This window comes from Topomyia yanbarensis, chromosome 3, assembly GCF_030247195.1.
Source record: "Topomyia yanbarensis strain Yona2022 chromosome 3, ASM3024719v1, whole genome shotgun sequence".
NCBI lineage: Eukaryota > Metazoa > Arthropoda > Insecta > Diptera > Culicidae > Topomyia > Topomyia yanbarensis.
The window spans coordinates 396,059,196-396,078,809 of record NC_080672.1 but is presented as its reverse complement, the minus strand read 5'-3'; the positions used below and the strand labels follow the sequence as shown (position 1 = coordinate 396,078,809).

At 36.7% G+C, this 19,614-nt stretch overlaps 1 protein-coding gene across 9 annotated transcripts in view; it reads left to right on the top strand.

The window, feature by feature from the left end:
* The window catches only part of LOC131693080 (potassium voltage-gated channel subfamily H member 6), a 457,523-nt gene that overhangs the window by 353,062 nt on the left and 84,847 nt on the right, over window positions 1-19,614 (top strand). For all 9 annotated transcript variants that reach the window (XM_058980601.1, XM_058980599.1, XM_058980603.1 and 6 more), the window contains one exon: window positions 2,424-2,605. In XM_058980601.1, the coding sequence (XP_058836584.1) occupies window positions 2,424-2,605 (182 nt within the window). The remainder of the gene's footprint in view (window positions 1-2,423; window positions 2,606-19,614) is intronic.

Below are 19,614 nucleotides of genomic sequence, written 5' to 3'. Positions count from 1 at the left end.
CCTTCGGTATTCGCACCTTCGATTGGACCTCCAGCGACAACCTTTACCAATTTACCGATGATGAACGGGTTTCTAGGCAATGGTACACCGTCTTTGCCTGTCAACTGCAGAAACGTTAACTCGCCGAATTTGTTCGTCGGGTCCAAATAGTCCGGCAATCTTCTCGTATTTGACCCTCCCGGGTCACCGCTACTAGCGGCCGCCATCTTGGATTACACCACCAGACGTTGGAAACTACTCTTTGGCACGGTCACCCGATACCACCCCCAAATGGACAAAAAACAATAAAAAAAGAAAGATCCTACCTTATTTGCCCCTTCAATGTCGATTATTCCAAGGTGTTCCCACTATTTTGGGACACACCGTACGTGAGCAGTATTAATACTGCTTGTTCTGCGGCCTCTCCGTTACCTTTAACGACTCCAACGCGGAAGGGGAGAAAAAAATCACATTCTATTTTTTTTCTATTTTTTCACCGTTCCCACTCTTTTGGCACGCACTGTAGCGCCCAACTTTTGATGCGCACTGTATCACAACCTTCAATACCACCCAATAACAAGTCTAAAATATTTCACTAATTTTCGAAAACTTTTCGCAACTTTTTTAACTCAATGAAAATTTTTCGTTCAGTGCATCGTAACTCTCCCAGCGAGTGAATGAAAACTCGGCCGGGTACGGCCGGGCAGCCGCAGCGATGGCTGTTTGTTGTGTTTATATTACCGCGTGGGTAAACTGAAAACCACTTAATTCGGCCGTTTCTTCACCGATTTTTATGAAACTTTCAACGTTTGTCACTGGAGAACCACTTCACTCGACTATTCGTCCACAATTCGAGCGCGGATGTCGCGAAAAACACGGAAAAACACTATGTGTAATTTGTGTTTGCGCGTTGTTGATACTTAACCCTCCCGCAACTTGACGTTTAGCCTAAGTTGCATGAAACCACCGTGTTTCGAATGATGTCGCCATCATAGAACACCGTCCACAAATTGCGATACTGTAAATTTTTATGCGAGAAAATAATTCCGTGACATCTTTTACGAACTTGTTTTCTTTATTTACATTCGGAAGCGGTAATCAAGATCATTTCAAAACAGCGTAATAATTTAATATAAGTACAAACAAGTTAATTCGTCATTTTGGAGTTTCATAAAAGGATTACAAATTGTGCCGAATGTAAAATGTAAAATGTAAAATGCATGATTTGATTTGAGTGCGCTTCTAGTGTGAACTTTTTCTTCTCCCGTCGCCCTTGAAATACCTTTCGCATATGACAACTCTCAAACTTTGTCGTTAATCTTAAATACATTTAGTTTTGTGATTATCATTTGGCTTAGCAGGCCTATGCGAAAGCACTATGCTATATTTCACCCTAAGGAGGAAAATTTGGTAAAAACCAAAATTTCTCACTAGGGTGAAAATTTGTTGGTAAGAACCAGTCTTTGTACAGGAGGGCACAAATCCTTATTTCATACTATGTTGCGTTTCGGCTTCGCCTCTTCAGAAACCGACACTAACGTATTGTCGGAATAGATATAGCATAAAGATTGATCCGCCATTTTAGACCCAGAAACCCAAAAAAGTGGTTTCAACGATTTGTATAGGAGCTGTCAAGTTGTTCCCCCTCTGCTGATACCGCACAGCACGGTGTTTCCAACTCAGATGACAACTGGTCATGGACGATTTCCTCTTTGTACAGAAATTCTGATTTCTGATAAGACCATGGCAAGATTGAAAGATGCTTCGACTAGCAAGCCAATGTATCGACAGCCTGATACTGATGAGTAGAAGTAGAAACCTTAATCGATGACTTTATGAAGATGAGCCTCAATTTTCGTAATATGATCCCCTACACAATCAACCATGCGTTCCCTTATAATTCGATCCAGGTGAGAATGAACGGTAATTTGCGCACTAGATTATTATATATAGAAAAAACTTTTATACTTAGGCGAGCTAGGGGACTTCTTCGTGAAAAAAGGATGAACCTTTTTATTTTCCACCATAAATATTCAATCATCCTGTCGCTTTAGGATATTGCCTTTTTTCTCGATGATAGCATCCGTTTATGGCTCTATCGCATTTGCATCGTAATCACGATTAATTACTGCCTCGAGAATATGCGGTTCTTTATTTTGCGTCTTACGACATCAAAAGGATAGTAATCTAGACAGCTAAGAAGCTAGAAGTTTTTTTTATATAATACGGAAACATTTCCTGTGCTATATATTAAACGATATACATAATAGCGAACGCTATCGGAAGCTGTCTCGGTCATGTCCGTCATGGTAATTATCATTCTACGAATCCTTCAGAACAACTTATTTATGTAAATCACTCATCAATAGCTAGGCCGAGCGTCACACAGACACTAATCTGAACATTCGTTCACCTCTTCTCTTCTTGTCTTTTCCTTCCTACAGTGGATGTAACATTCGTCATAGATATATTAATTAATTTTCGAACAACATTCGTCAACGGCCAGGATGAGGTGGTATCGCATCCGGGTCGCATCGCGGTGCATTATCTGAGCGGTTGGTTTCTGATCGATCTGGTAGCGGCCATCCCGTTCGACCTGCTGCTGGTCGGAAGTGATACGGACGAGGTAACGATTTTCATTCCACTCCAATGCCAATGTTGTTGATGTAGCCCGCAACTTATAATTTTGTTTGGTACCGTTTTGTTTGAAGTTTTTCGTTTTTTGTTTCTTTTCTCACTTTCGGCTTGTTTTCGGTTTGGTTTGGATCCTAGGTTCGGGATAAAAAAAAACTGCTTCATTCTTACACAAATACGGTTTACCAAAAAAAAATTGTTTTTTAAAGTCCTTAACGAGCAAAGACAGTTTTATTTGCCTGATTTAAGTTATAGATAAGTTTCCGTTTTGTTAAATGAGACAATAGGTAAACAATTTCCCCTTTTCCCTCCACAAAACAGTTCGATTAGAAACATCCTAGATTCACCTAGACGCATACAGTCATGATTGATAGAATACAGCTTTTACCAGTTAAACCTACTGCCATCCAATGAAGGAAATTTAAAGCCGAAAAAAAACAAGAAGCCATACTGAACCCGGCTTGTTTCGCATAGCATTGGGTTTATGTGGCTGCCAACATTTTCATTTTCATCCCAACAAACGAAGTTGTTTTTTTCCCTCCTGGAAGCGAAATTTCCCATCCGGAAACAATTGGTGATCGGTGAATTGATACATTCATCATGCGTCTACCTGGAAACCTGCAATTCGAACACAATTTTTGATCTTCCTGGAAAGCTGGTTCTTGTCTGAGTTTTCATCGAACACAGCGTATCCCGCACAGAGCTAGTATGTCACCGGTCTGAACTACACATGATGTAAAAAAAAACAATTGCAAAGAAACGTATTTCCGGTGGGAGGCGTGCGTACTGAGCAAAAAACCACACCGGTACCGATGAGTACGAGTGTAGGTACTTACCTCCCCCAGGCAGATCTGCCTCTATGTGTGCCCACATGTTATACTAGCCTTTCCGTTTCGTTTGTTTATGGTTTCTTTAAATTCTTGGGTTCCGTGAATATTTTTCAGATTAACTTTCCCGTTTTTTATCAAAACCAATCAGACCTCATAGTAAAATCGAACTGCATAATCCACATTGAATCTTCGGTTCAGATTCTGTTTCATTTTTCTTTTTCTGTTCACATTCGACATTCGAAAAACTCAAACTTCAGTTCTTTTGAGGTGAAATATATCAAACGTTGTCGAATTATTGCCTGTTCCTGTGCTCAAATGGTCGTTACGCAGCACAACCGTCAAAATCAAAATGTCAGTACAATATTACATAACAATGTGAAAGGTCTGTAGCTTTCTGTTTCCGTTTGATGTTTTCTGTAGAAGTGCGCTGCCTGCAAAAATGGAACACTCAACATTTTCTCCCGTTCTCTAGGTTTCTGTTAGACTTGTGTATCAGTCTGTGCTGTTAGTGCTTTTTAGTTTGATCCATCTGTCTCCGTTGCCGGGGGGGTTTCATTGTGATGTTTGCTAGGGATTGCTTCTTCACTTTACGTCGGAAGAGTTGCTCATTTTTGTTCACACATAGTCTACTAGTATGTTGCATGATTGATATTCTGTCGGATAATGTTTAACCTGAATTTAAATCAGAATTAAGGGAGTGGGAGGAGATAAGTTGTTTTCGGTAAAAATGAAAATAGTTTACAAAAAATATTTCTTTTTTACGATGCAGAGAGTTATTCCGTAAATGTTCGTGAAATACTGCAACATTTTTTTATTTCGATTATAGAGATTTTAACCTAAAGGTCATTCGCCTCTTCGAGTTAGAAAAATCTCTTATGAAAAAATTTCTAACCCTATGTGCGGGGTCGGGACTCGAGCCCAGGTGCGCTGCGTACAAGGCAATCGATTTACACTACGCTACGCCCACCCCCCTACTGAAACATTTGAAATACAGTAAAATATCGATTTTTTGCTTTTCAACAACTACGCAGAATTCAAAAATCCTGAAATGATAAAATTACTATTTCTTACATGGGGAATATTGTAGACAAATACAGCAAAAAATTTCAAAACGATTGGTTCGCTCGCCTAATTTTCTGTATTTTGCAATGAAAATTTGAGACAATATTGTTCAATTCATGGATTATTTTATGGAAATTGAATAAATCTTCTGACAGTCTCTGTGTCGCCAAAACAAGTTTTAAAAAATGTGTCTTTTTATCTAATTAACCTTACCCTTTCTCTACTATCCACTGATTTGATAGTGAAAATTATATCAGTTGCGAAGATTTAAGTTGCACTGATAAGCATCCGTTACGTTGTAAGTCCATGCTATCTTAAGACCAGAGTACAAAAATGTTTTTTTCATTTGACGAATTTCGCGCTAAATCGTATTCAGAGTTGGCAGCACCCTCTCAGATTTTAATGAAACTTTCTGTACATGAGAACTTTGTCACAAAAAGCCACTTTTCATACTTCGTTTTTTTTTTTTTAAAAATGATCTAGACTGTCTTTTGAAAAGGGTCAAACTTTTTTAACTATTTTTTTTAAATGGCTATAGCCCAAAAATGACGAATCCTACAAAAAATGTTGTAGGAGCGATTTTCACAAAATTAGTCAATTTTTTTAATAAAAATATTGGAAAAATTCGACTTCTGCACTGAAAAAAATCGATTTTAAAAATTTAAAGTCGATTTATAAAAAAACCCATCTTTGATTTGAACGAAATTTTGTTCCAAGATATTCTACCTACCTCTAAAAATTCTGGTGGGCACTTTTAAAGAAAAAAAGTTATTTAAAAAAACTTTCCTTGTCCAAACTGAATTTATTTTTTCAATGATCGAAAACTACACCAATGAAAGTCATAATCATCTCTGAATCCAATTTCTCAACTGCTAGTTGCCTGATACATGCAAAAAGTATCAGTAACGCATTTGGTATATATTCATAACAAACTTGAATGAGCGCAAAGATGAGCCATTTAACATCATCGATATATGCGAGATTTAACTAAATACCACTTGGCCGTATACGAAAAATTATCTTGTCTATATACCCACCCGGGAAGTACAGTAGACTCTCCGTTTGATGGAGCATGGAAAGCACTCTTTGTATTTCCTGGGGAAGCTTTTGAGTACATTATCTGAAAAATCATAGCAGATTACCTTAGTTTGAATTTTTTCGCAGTGCTCCATTCCAGGCAATGACACTTGGATTAGAATGATAATGAGAAGGTGGACATTTAGGCATTTGAAGTTTTTAAATATTTCTCCCCCGAGGACGGAATCCCAAAGGTATCAACAAACCTTGGTCCAGGAGAATGAATGATGGCAAGGCCCATCTCGTCAGGTCGTGGAAAGTGGTCTCTGCGCTTGTGGTGGCGGTTATCGCGATATTAAACATGTTGTCTGGTCGTGCGCTAAGTATTGTAGTAGCAGATCTCCGTTAAACAATTCCCTTCGGCCTCGTTTCAGTGCAGTCTGAGATGCTATACCAAATGCGTTACTGATACTTTTTGCATGTATGGGAAATTGGATTCTGAGATGATTATGATTTTCATTGGTTCAATTTTCAATGAAAGTGCACTGAAAAAAAAATTTAGTTTGAACAAGGAAAAGTTTTTTTTTTCAAATAGTTTTTTTTTTTGAAGGTGCCCAACTTGGATTTTTGATGGTAGGTAGGGAACAAAATTTCATCCAAATCAAAGATGGGTTTTTTTGTAAATCGACTTTAAATTTTTTAAATCGATTTTTTTCAGTGTAGGAGTCAATGAAGATTTTTTTCAATGTTTTAATCCTAAAATTGAACTTTTTTTAAAAAAAATCACTCCTGCAACATTTTTTTGTAGGATTTGTCATTTTTAGACTATAGACATTTGAAAAAAAAATGGTATAAAAAAGCTTGGCTCTTTTCAAAAGTCAGCCTAGATCATTTTTGAAAAAAAAAAAACAAGGTATACAAAGAGGCTTTTTGTGACAAAGTTCTCATATACAGAAAGTTTCATTAAAATCGGAGAGAGTGCTGCCAACATTTGTTCGAGTTGGTGGGAAATTCGTCATTTACCAAAATCTGGCGAAAATGACGAGACAGCGACGCCACTTTTTAAAGCATCGGAACTTTGCGAAAACGAAAATGAGACAACGGCCTAGGACAAAGCATACGAGTAAGATCAATTTCATTATTTCATACGCACACTCGTTTTCGCTTTGAGATTGAGAGCGACATTAGTCCCTTTGATATTGAACGTAGTGTTGGGTGAACGAAAATACACCATATTTACTAGTCGTTGTTCGATTTCGTGGAATTAGAAGCTAGCGATGATGGCGATTGGACGACTGAAGCACTATCGGTGTGCATATTTCTCGTTGTTGCCGCGTTCTAGTTGCAGTTCTATGATGCACATTGCTATAATTTCATTTAGTGAAAATTAAAATGAGGATCAAAATTGCTGATTTAAAATTAAAACGAGATTGAATTTTCGTATTGTCAAAGGAAAACGAAAGTCGCTACTTACGCTTACGCTTTCATAGAATCCAAGGAAAAAGCCGCTAAGCCTTTTTTGTTTTGCTTTGTAAGTATTTAGTGATGAAGGAGGTAGCAAAAAGACTAAAGTGAATCCAGTGGGTTTCCCTGCTTAAGACATTAGCATTACATCACGGAAATGTGTCATTTCAGTGTAAATGTAGTTCTAAAGTGGCATTTGGAAAAATAGCAAAACCATTTTACATCAAGGGATATTGTTTACGTATCGAAAGTAAACCGCAGTGAGCAATAGGCTAACAGAATTGACACGTTGTAATCTGACTTGCATAGTCACGCAGTGTTGCTTGAAAATGAAAAGTGTTTTGGCTAAGATAAAGGGATGATGGACTAGAATTTATGCATGCATATTCGATCTCCGATGTGCAAGATTTTTCTCAATCTTCATGATGTGTTTGTTATTTTTCTATGGTTTTTCTCATGAACGCAGGCACTCAACAGACCCGTGGCCATCTCCAAATACTGGCCAAAAGAGAAATCTTTTTTGCGTATTTGCCCATAATTTTCAATTTGATTTTCTTTCGAATCATACTATCATTTGTGGCCCTACAAAGACAGCTTTTACAATTGATAGCTTGTGTCAGTATTTGAAAAGAATGATTTTTAACATTTTTAAACTTGTCAATATCCAATACAGGTCATTCTCGATTATCTGTGGAGCGATTATCAGTGAATCGTTAAACGATTATTCATAACTTAAGTAACGCCTAATTTGCCTAAAATTGACACACCTCTCGCCATGTTACTAATTGCTGCAATTTTTTTGTACCCCTTTCTTTCTCCATATGTCAAAAAATGTCACAATGTGTCTTACCTATCCCCCCACCTGGTAGTGTGGTATTTGTAATTTACCCTAGAATGGGGAATACTATTCGATTATCCAAGTATTCAGAAAACCAAAAAAAAATAACAGGAATGACTGATTGAAGTGATAAGTTGATCATTGAAATTTTTGAAACTTACTTTCAGGGGAGATTGTAGTGTAGCGGCATCCCTCTGTCATATTTTGATTCTTCTCAAAAATAAGCTTATACAGTCCCGTAGAAGACCCATTTTTATCAGCCCCTCGGGACATATACTTTTCTTTCTTTTTAATAAACCGAAGCTCTTAAAATATGGTTGTTTAGTCCCTAGATATAATCTCATAACCCCATCTGGATCATTTAGTTTAAATTTCCCTTAAGGGGGTCTGACGGTGCAAAATTTAAAAAAAATACTTTTGCATATTTCGAATCTCTAAGATCAGAAAAATAAGCTCAAGAAAAGATTTACTCGAAATCAACTTGATTCGTCAGCTAGAGCCCATCAAACTACCTACCATCAATTTTCATATGAGGCTGACAAAATCGGGGGCTGATAAAATCGGGTCTTCACTGTATATAAAGTACGGTTTTGTTGTGTTTCGGATATTCCTCATCAGTAACTAACACCAACTTAATGCTAGTTAGATAAGTCCAAACCATCACTAAATTGGCGCTACTTAAACACTAAAATCCAAAAAGTCACACATCTTGCGTGAACGCTGAAAAACTGGCTGGTACCGAGTGAAGTCTTGATAGTAAGCACAGAAGTTCTGTTTGCCACTTTTGCTTTCGGTACACCCGGATAATCGAGGCTGATCTTTATATATCCTCATCAGGCATTGTATTTCTCACTCACTCTCCGGAGAAGGTGACAATAAAAGTGTCTAAATGTACACTTCATTTGCAAGAAAAACGACAAAGAAGTACGATAGACTTCTTTTTTCGTGTTTTGGAATAGCGCCAGCAAGGCAGCGAGCGCAAAAAGGATACCGTGATAAACTCATTCGCTCATTCTCCGGCGGTTTCCTTTATCCGGAGAAATAATGTATTCTATTTATCCGGAAAAGTTGTGTGAGTGTCAATAACTTTTCGTGTAAATGTGAGTTTTTATTGTCGAAGTGGCAAATTATCCGGACGCATTCACTCATATAAGTGATACATGCAATGCCTGCTCTTCACTTCAAGAAGAAAACATTCAATTTTGGTCGACAATTTTACTATTTTTATCCGTGTATACAACAAACTAAACATCGGTAAATTTTACCTGTACGGAATTTTTTAAAGCTTGATGGTGCCAATAATAACCTAAACATCAACTTACAAAAATCCCCGGGAAAAACATTCAAGGACAAACTTCGAACTTACGTTACGATTTCAAGAGTACTTATTCAAAAGGTCCTAAGTGACATTGAGCACGACCTGAGAAAGTTTCATGAACCTAAAACAAATCCATATTTGAGTACAAATATGAGTTTTAGTGGAACATTTATGCCAATATAGTCTAAGAACTATGCTCTTTAGGTAAATAATATTAAAACATGAAAAGTTTAGTGCTAGTGTAGTTTGTAAACCCCTTAGAATGATGCGTCCTTTTGAAAATTATAGGACCTTGCACATAGGTCATTTTTCAGGCCCAAGAATCATACGACACTGCACATAAGGCTTTTTTCAGCAAAGGGAGCACTTACGACGAATGTTGAATTTCTTCAAAGTTTACGACAAAGTGAGCACCGGACTACGAATGTTCTCCATTGCTATGGTAAATAGTTGCACTGGATTTAAAAGAAGTCTAGGAGAAAAAATTGTGGGAAACTTTAGTTTATATTAACCAAGCATTAGCGCTTAAGTGGTTAAAATCGATGAATGGCATGTTACATAGGAATAATTGAGCTTTACTTTCAAAATTCAACTTCCCAAAATAGTCGCATGAACAGAAGAAAATGATTTGTTTTATTTTGAAACTTAGGACGTTTTTACTATATACCTATGTGCAGTGGAAAAACAGAATAAAATGAATCTTGCATCATTTTTGCAAGGCGCCTATGAACAGTTGCAGAAGTTTTGAAATATTTGACGCATATGCCCTTTCAATTTAAAAGGTCTCAAGCGCAAAATTTCAAAATATTATCAGGAAAATTTTGTGACTTTTTGTATAACGCTTGTTATTTCCATAAATACAGGGCATAATGAGTTCTGGTTTTCGGTATTCGTTTTTTATGTTATAATCACAAGCTGTACTGCAAATAACTCAGCTTGTTTACATTTGTCACTAAGGACCATTTGAATCAGCACTCCTGATTTGAAGTATTCTTATTTCTGTGTCGCCGTAGAATATCTATTTTTCCAATTTCTCGTGAAAATCGATTGATTGGAGAAAATATATCCATTTTATTTTGTTCCATGGTCTTCAGTTTCTTTATTATTAATTCAACCCTTTCATGCCCAACGTTTTTCTAGTGCTTGTAGGGTTTCAAAACTATTTTTCCTTAATAACATGAAAAGCCTTTTTACAAAAAGATCGGTGCTTCCCTCGCAGTGCTAGAAGCTGCTCATCTTTTGCCTTCCAATGCTCAATAAAATTCGCCTAGAATGTTTACAATTGTCCAATTGCGTGGAAAACGTAGCAAAAGACAGTCTAAATTGATAAGTTTTCTATAATATTGCAACATAATGAAGATATATGAAAAATTCATTTTCCGTCGTCAACATAAGCTGTCCCTGGCAGCACTGCCAGCTGATTTTTCAGAAAATCTTTAAGATCCCCTGGACTTGTCTGGAGGACTTCAAATTTATAAATTTATATTATTGAAAGGTGAATAGCAAATGTTCCTTTTTCAAATCAACTCATATTCACCGTTGGTTGCTTCATTTTGGAAAACTATAATGCTCACTATTGTTCTGTGCCATTCAAATTAGGCTGTAATTTTTTCGCGTTTGTGTACAGTTTTGTTGGTTAACATCCGCTACAGCCAACAAGAAGCGGAGAGTGAAGTACCAAGAAAGCGGTAGGCTATGAGGAGCACATGTCGAGACCTTCCGTATTTTTTGCGGGTGCCTTGAATCCATTTATTCGTGACCACCATCGCTACGAATGTTTCAACAAAACAGTAGAGCTCTGATCTCGCTGATCAACATTCAAGGGCCGCCGTAGGTGTAGCCAGCGACAACATCAGAAGAACTAGTTTGAAACGAAAAAAAAAATCAGTGCTATCAAAGTTGAAAAAGTCCGTCGTTTTGCTTGACCCGGAGAAGTTGATGTAAAATCTGAATGCCCGGAAATCCCTCATAGGTGGCAATCAGTCATTTGCTTAAATACAAGTAGTTGTACAACAGCGACGTATATGACCAAGTCGGCTGCAAGATATTACGTTGCGTTGTGTAAGCACGGTATACTTCGTAGGTTGCAGCCTGATGTGTCTCATTCCTACAAGTCTACTTGAGGAACAATTCTTGGGAATAACAATTGCCCCAGTCCAAACGAGGACTTGGGATATTAGAAAGCAAGTGTTGATGTGGTACTTACTTAACGGAAGGTCCCGACTCAGTGACACTTCCATAAGTACCACAGATTGGGTAGTTGGTTGGTATTTAGTCAGGATTAACTTCAAGTAAGCGATGCGAGAATATAATTTTATGATGTATAAGTTTTGTATTTTGTGTTTTATATCTGAACAGTTTAATGATTGATTAGAATAAATATATTTAGTTATATGTAAAATATTTAGACTCTAGATAACCAATTATCGAGAGTAAATGCCGTCAGAATCAACCTGAACTCCGGACAGCCGGTCATTAGTGTAGTTACGAATTTAAATTCTATTGATTTAAGAATGCGAATATTAGATAGAAATTTAGATTTGCATTTTCCATTACCCGTGACGATAACACGTAAAATGGACAAATAGTTAAGATAGCACCCAGTATTGTAGATGAAGGAAAGTATTATCAAAATAGGAAAAATATTATTGACCGGTCGGCGTAGGTGTTCCTATCAGAATTTCAAATTTTCGCACATAAGCAAAAAGGAAAACAATTAAACATTCCATTTTACCGTTTTATTTTCCATTTCCACTCTCCTCCGCTGCTATTGCTGTCGCTGGATGCCGTGGCTCTGCTACTGCTGGCGGGAGGGCGAGAGATTTCTTTCGACCGGCCGTGTCTACAACGACCGAGGTCTCCTTGGTCGTTTCTATTAGCTGCTCTGGCAGCGGTCCTTGACAATTAGCTAGGGAGGTGAGCTTGGCTGTTTTATTGGAAGCTGATGACGAATCACCGGATTCCCTTCCTCCACGCAAAGAAACCCGGAAGGCATCGCAATTCCCAGGTTCCCTCTTCTTGTGTTAGCTCTAGAGGAGAGCAAGGCTGATTCGATTTATCTTCTATAACGAGAGGGTCGGGTCCGTTGGATCCTTAACGGTTAGCCGGAGAAGCGAAAACTCCTTTGCACTTAGCTTCTCTTGGCAGTGATCTGGTGCCCAAACCATGGGCCGGCACTTTTGAGCGGTATCCTTTCGTCTCACACGCGCACGGCACGAAGTTGTTGCTGTGGCGATCAACTATCCCAAAACAGCGTATCGAGGACATATCACTGCGATTGTCGCCTTCCAGCGGACCAAAACAAAAACGACAAACCGCCTCGGCGCAAAGCTGTCATCGCCCATGCGTAGCTTAGTCAATACACTGCATCTATGCCTTTGCTATTAATTCACAAATGTCAAACAAACATTACTAAAGTTATTTAGATCGACGAAAACGTTCACAAACACGAATACGAACAAAAATTTACAACAAATTGTGAACGATACAGAACAGCGGTGGGCATTACGTTGCGTAAACAAATACACGCTACGGAGTGTTTACAGCAAAATAGGTATATTTCCACCCAGTGCTAAATAATTATCCTGCCAGGTTACACGTTATCCAAGTATGTCAGTAATTTGACTTTTTTCCTGGTTAGTATCTTTTGAATTCAATATCACATCACTGCACAGTGGTTTTTTCGCCAAAAACGTGCGAGAAATTATTCACGCAAAAACGATAAACAATACAACAATAATGTCTTCTGGGATGCTTTAAGATGATCCAATACCTTTATTTTGACGATATAGTCATAGCAAATAAAGTTTTTAGAAGTGTCAAAGAGCTTGTTTTTGCGAACATTTTACTGAAGACTAAAAATCTCTATTTATAGTACACTCGAAGTTATTACCCGTTATTTGTGAACGACCCCTTATAAGCTTTTATTTTTTTATTTTTCTTAAATATCGAAGATAGAGCTTCAGTATGTTCAAGAAAGTTGTTCGTCTTATCAAGATACATATTTTTCCAGAAGAGATCATCGGTCAATCTTTTGCGACTTAGAAGTTATTGGGTAGTTTATGGCAAAATTAGCAAAAGTTTAAAAAGTAATATTGCTAGTTATTTCACTTTTGAAAGGGCGAAAATGGGCAACCTAATTGCAATTAGAAATGCTACATCAACACTATGAAATGAAATAGTGTTCACTTGTCTCTCGTTGTCTCCAGTAGAGTTATAAATGATTTGAAAAAACTATTGTTTTTCAAAAAATGTCAAATATCTCCGAAAATACTCGAGATAAAAAATATGTTTTAATAAAAATTGTGTATTTTTACGATTGAAATAACTTCGCCGAATATATGAAGCCCGTAGGAAGATATGTTAAAAAAATATTTCTGGGGTTCATCCAAATATAACGATCTATAACTTCATAAGCATTTTAACAAGATACTTCTTGTATTCAGCAAACATATTTATGATTAACATTTATAGCTATTATTGGAGGAAGAATATTAAATTGATTAATATTTTTTAATCCAGTAGCAATCTACACAACTTGTCCAAAGACGTTAGATCATTCTTCTTACTAAAAAAAATTAGTTAAAAATTTCAATTATAGGAGGATTACTCACGAAATGGCAGCAAATGATACATCTTGCGATTTTTGATGAGTAGTCCGAAAACACTATTGACGTAAACTCAGCCGTTTTCCCGTTAACAACCAATCACCATTTGAAACATTTGAATTTTCAAAAAATGTCAAATTACTTTGAAAATACACAAAGGAAGTAATTGTTGTAACATGGAAAGTTTTTCATTTTGATAATTTAAAGCTTTTTACTGAACATCTCGAATATTTCAGAATGATATTTCACAAGTTATATTATTAAATTGGCTTTGAAGAGACCATCTACAAACAACCAGCCATAATATCGAAGATATTAAAGATAAAGACTTAGTGTCTTCAGCAAAGTTGTTAGCAAAAGCTTGCTCTACAACTTTGTCGAAGACATAATCTTGATATGTATTAGGGTGGGGCATTGTTATATGGAAAACGTAATCATTGCCACATCAACCGAACACAGCACTTTTTTGGTTCCTTTTGGGGTCCCAAACAACTGTGCAAAATTTGGGGTCGATTGGTGTTGACTTGGCGTAGCGCATTGCGTTTAAAATTTGTATGGAGATTAGTATGGGAAAACCTACATTTTTGCATTTTTAATTCTACAGACTACAATTCTTCCTGTAGTGTGTCAACAAATAGATAGAAGTATAGTCCAGGATATGCTGAACAACTTTGTCGAAGGATGTATGGTGTTAGAATGTCTCTAAGCCATGTTATAGCTGTTCAAAGTTCGATACATCGAATTAAATATCAAAAATCATTTTTATTGACAACACTGCGGGTGTGCCAATGGTATTTCATATAGCATTCCGAAATAACATTATATATTTTAGTTTTACCACATTGGTATGTTTGGATGAATTATTCAAAAGCCTTGGCTCAATTTCATGAGCGTAGGTAGTTGAGCAATAGGGCGTAGTGAGGGGTGAGGGGGGATGGGGGGGGGGTTAAAATTCGAACTGAAATGTTGTCGAGTTGGAATGTTCAGATGAATTATTTCAAAACAATTACACAATGTCCTACGCATAATAGTAACGATGAAATAAAACATACTGTATCCGTTTGCCTTGACTTTTATCAATAGAAGTTACGTTACAGACTGAATCAACTGATGTCGAGTTGATATGTCAGAGGATTGCATTGATTATATTTCAGGTTAATAGGCACTATGATTTGATGGGATGCTCATTTCGATGCTGTTCGATCACCTGAAGCAAAAATTGTTGTAGGGATCTGGTGGATTTCATGTTGAAATCCAGAAATTAGCTTCACGCCTCATGTTTTATACATACATACAGTATGTTTTATTTCATCGTTACTATTATGCGTAGGACATTGTGTAATTGTTTTGAAATAATTCATATGAACATTCCAACTCGACAACATTTCAGTTCGAATTTCTACATATTAAAGTCTCCCCCTATCCCCCCTCACTACGCCCTATTGCTCAACTACCTACGCTCATGAAATTGAGCTAAGGCTTTTGAATAATTCATTCAAACATACCAATGTGGTAAAACTAAAATATATAACGTTATTTCGGAATGCTATATGAAATACCATTGGTACACCCGCAGTGTTGGCAATAAAAATGATTTTTGGCATTTAATTCAATGTATCGAACTTTGAACAGCTATAACTCGACTTAGAGACATTCTAACACCATACATCCTTCGGCAAAGTTGTTCAGCATATCCTGGACTATACTTCTATCTATTTGTTTGCATACTAAAGGAAAAGTTGTAGTCTGTAGAATTAACAATGTAAAAATGTAGGTTTTCCCATACTAATCTCCATACAAATTTCAAACGCAATGCGCTACGCCGGGTCAACACCAATCGACCCCAAATTTTGCACAGTTGTTTGGGACCCCAAAAGGAACCAAAAAAGTGCTGTGCTGAAAAAACGATCATTTTGCCCCACCCTAATATATATGCGCATGCAAGAAAGCTTATAAATATATCTTCCTCTTAGGGAGATTATTCATTAAAATAACACGACATGAAAGGGTTTCAAGTTTCAACAAAATCCTCCAAAGACGTCAGTGATCCAAATTTAACGATTTAAGCGTAGTTAATAGATCACACGATTTTGGCGAAAAACCACTGTGCACTGTATTGATGTGGAGCTTATGGAAGAATCCATTACAATGATCCACATTCAAATGAATATGAATGAACACTCACTAACATGAAAACAACTATGGCCAAGACAATAAATACACACAGGGTAGTGATAATCTTAACGCAGTTTATCGTAAGGTTTAAATTTTTTAGAGTGTATTGGTGATTGGCGTCATTTTGAAAATCAAGATGGCTTCTGAAAGCTATAAAATAGTGGAAACCATTATCAATATGGGAATCATAAGAAAAATTGATGAACAAAATTGACGTGATGAAAATTGATAATTGCAACCGTTTTAAAAACCAAGATGGCGGCTTCAGGTTACTACAAATCAGTAACAACTAACATCAATACGGATGCCATATGAAAGGCGGTATGAAAGTGAGGTGATGGAAATTGATGATCAGCGCACTTTTTGAAAACGGCTGTCAAGGAAATTTATTATTTGAAAATCTAAAATAACAACTTTTAATTATCATACTGTAGAAACTCACATTATCATTTAAAAGGAAGTTAAGGAGAAGGTTTTCGGTAGAAATATGTCTGTAAATGTAATAGTTTGCCAATATTTCTCGAGGCTTGCATCCTGAAATTTTACCAAAGCTTTTATTTATATACACCTAGAAAAGCTCGTGTAAAATTACGCGTCCTGAACCTGACATATACGAGCATCACAAATTATATAGTTCTACCTTTATATTAAATTTTACATTCCGTTGGATTTCGTCATATCACGTTATTTTACTACTCATATGACATTTGTTGGTAATAATCATACCCATATTGATGCTCATTTTTAATGATTCTCAATAAGCAAAAGTCGCCATCTAAGACTTCTAAATGGCCTTAATTATCAGTATTCATCATCAACTTACCCGTCCCTTACAAGTGACACCCAAATTTATGATGGTGTGTACATTTTTGTGGTGGTCGAAAACCACCATCTTAGATTTCCAAATCACATTGCTCAAAATACAGCATTTGCTGACTACTCACCGTCAATGATACTCATGTTGATATATGTCCTTTTTTCAATAACCGGAAGCCGCCATCTTGGATTTCAAAATGACTTCCTGAACACCATCTTTCAAATGACACCCGTATTTATGGTGGTTTTCACTGTTTTGTGGTAACCGGAAGATGCCATCATGGATTTCAAAATAACCTCAATCATCGGATTCCATCACCTGCTGACCAGCCAAATAACACTCATATTGATAGTGGTTTTCACTGTTTTGTGGTAAGCGAAAGTCGCCATCTTGAATTTCAAAATGGCCATAATTGTCGATTTCCGTTACTTACTGACCAGCCCATTCCAATTCCTCATCTTTGATTTTGAAATGAGTTTAATCATCGATTTATGTTACCTATTACCTTCAACTTTGAACGAGTTTGACTGTTTACCAGAATCTTATTTGACTGGTGTTCATTAGGTCAATTGAAAGCATAATTGAATAAGTTTAGGGAGCAAGATAAAATCGTCACAGTCACACTCATTCGGAGTCAAGAGAGCGTAATGATTTGTCGGGGTGAGCGGCGTAGCTCTTTCTAGCATTTCTGCAAAAGAGTGCTTAACGCATCTTGTAGGGGACGGCTTCAGATTCCTGAAGCACTATTTGTACGCGGGACATGGCTATAGATCATGGGGACTCTCCCCACAATAGGCATACTTTTTCCGTATTCTCAACGCAAAAGTAATCAATTTAGCGTCATCCAGCGCGGTTACCACTCAAAATCTTTGCTCACTTAAGCAGAAGGTCCTTGAAACAGCCTACCCCGTGAGTCAGTAGATCCTCACACGATAAACGTGAATCGGTGATCACACCGTCGATCTCAACTTTGTGAGTGGGCATGTAGACGTGGTAGTCCTTTATAAGAAGAAAGAAGAAAGATCAGATATGGTCCGACCAAGTTCACTGTTTATGATTTTAAATTTAAATTATTATATTATAATTCAAAATTTAAACAACATTTCCCTCAATTTTCATTGCAAAATATTGAAAATTAAGTGAGTGCCATTGAAACTTCAGGAAAAATTTCAGTGTACCCCTTAATTCAAAATCTCCTAGGCCAAGCGTTCTGAAACTTTGCACAGTTCTTCTTTACATAATTGCCCATGTAACAACGGGAGCTTTGCTCAAAATTTTATTGACATTATTTTTACAAAAATATTTTAATCGATTTTTTTGGCTTCAAAGCACTACGAAAAATTAAAAAAATGAAAACTAAAGGAATGATAGAAAGACAATCTGTGCAGAATTTCAAAACGACTGGTCCAATTAATTTTGATTTGTGATGTACACCGCAAAACAAGTTTTCAACGAGGCGCCTACGAAGAAATACTGTCATTTGTTCGATTTGCAGTATTTTGCAATAAAGTTTTGTCAAAATATTGTTCATTTGTGGCATTGTTATATGAAAATTGAGAGAACATGCTAGCACTTTCTCTATCGCTACTATTTTTTTTTCATCGAATTATTCTTAACTTCCCTTTATCATAAGGTAAATGGCAACAATGTTGAACAGTCGCATTTTTTTCAAACTACAGTTTGCATTGCAAAAACGTAAAAAGGATTTTACCAAGTTTTCTGAGCCCTGGCCAACCTTCTTCAAGCAATCAAAATAAGACAATGATTTCAACGATGTTCCCTTCTTTACTCCACTATCGAACTGGCGCCAATATCCGCATTTTTTTACATTCGTTGCATTCATTTTTCTTGTTTCTTGCGTCACGTATTGTTCACAATTGTTGGTGTCATCGGAGTTCTCGATTTGTTTGAGCTCGAATTGTAGCATTGGGAATCGAGCCAGTTCTAAGTGTTTGTATTGAGACTTATAATTAATGCTTGTTTTCAATGGACCTTAACCATAAACTTGGTGTTTCTTTCTTCGTCTATCGTCAACCTTTGTTTTGGTTCGTTCTTTTCCGTTATTGAAATTCGCTTGAAATCAGTTCATCTGTTAGATAATTGGTAGTAAAATGTGTGAATATCGTTTTAAATGAGTTACAGTGTGACTCGGAACACTCCACAAAAATTGACAATTCTTGTTTTTACCTTGTCGAATTTCTTATTGGGTAGAATAACTGTTTTCTTTCGTGAACACTCACCAAGGTCATTGTAAATAAATTTTCCAAATCTCGTTGGGGTCAGTAGGTTTAATAGTAACGGCATTTTAAATTCGGTAGAATAATCACAATCAGTTACCTTCCTGTTTCTTTTCAATTAGTTGAATGCCATTTTAAACATGTTTCATTGCAAACACCGCTTTTTAATGTACAGCAAACCAATCTTCTTAAACGAATCGACGAAAAGGCGGAATCAATTTAGTTCTCCATAAACTAAACTGACAACTGGATTATTTCCAACCGCTTGAAACTTGAAATTTGCATCGTTTGCTTTCGAAAACAAAAGTTCCAACTTTTGTAAGCGTCACCTTCAACAACTTATTACCCAACTTTCTCTAGTACTATCTTCCTTTTCCCGCTTCTAGCCTATATCGTATCCAGCTACCATGAATTTTCCGAGTTCCGTTTTAAGAAGACAGGCAAAACTTTATAAGCCAGAAAAAAAGACTAATGAAGCCTTTCCCCTCACGAACCCTGCCGTTGTTCTAATTTAGTTTTTCTCGAGAAACGCCTTTATCAAAGCAACCCACAACCTACTGTTCTACTATTGTTTCGTTATTATACTATACTCGTTTTGCTTTTACACCAACAAAAAATCAACTTTTCCCTATCTTA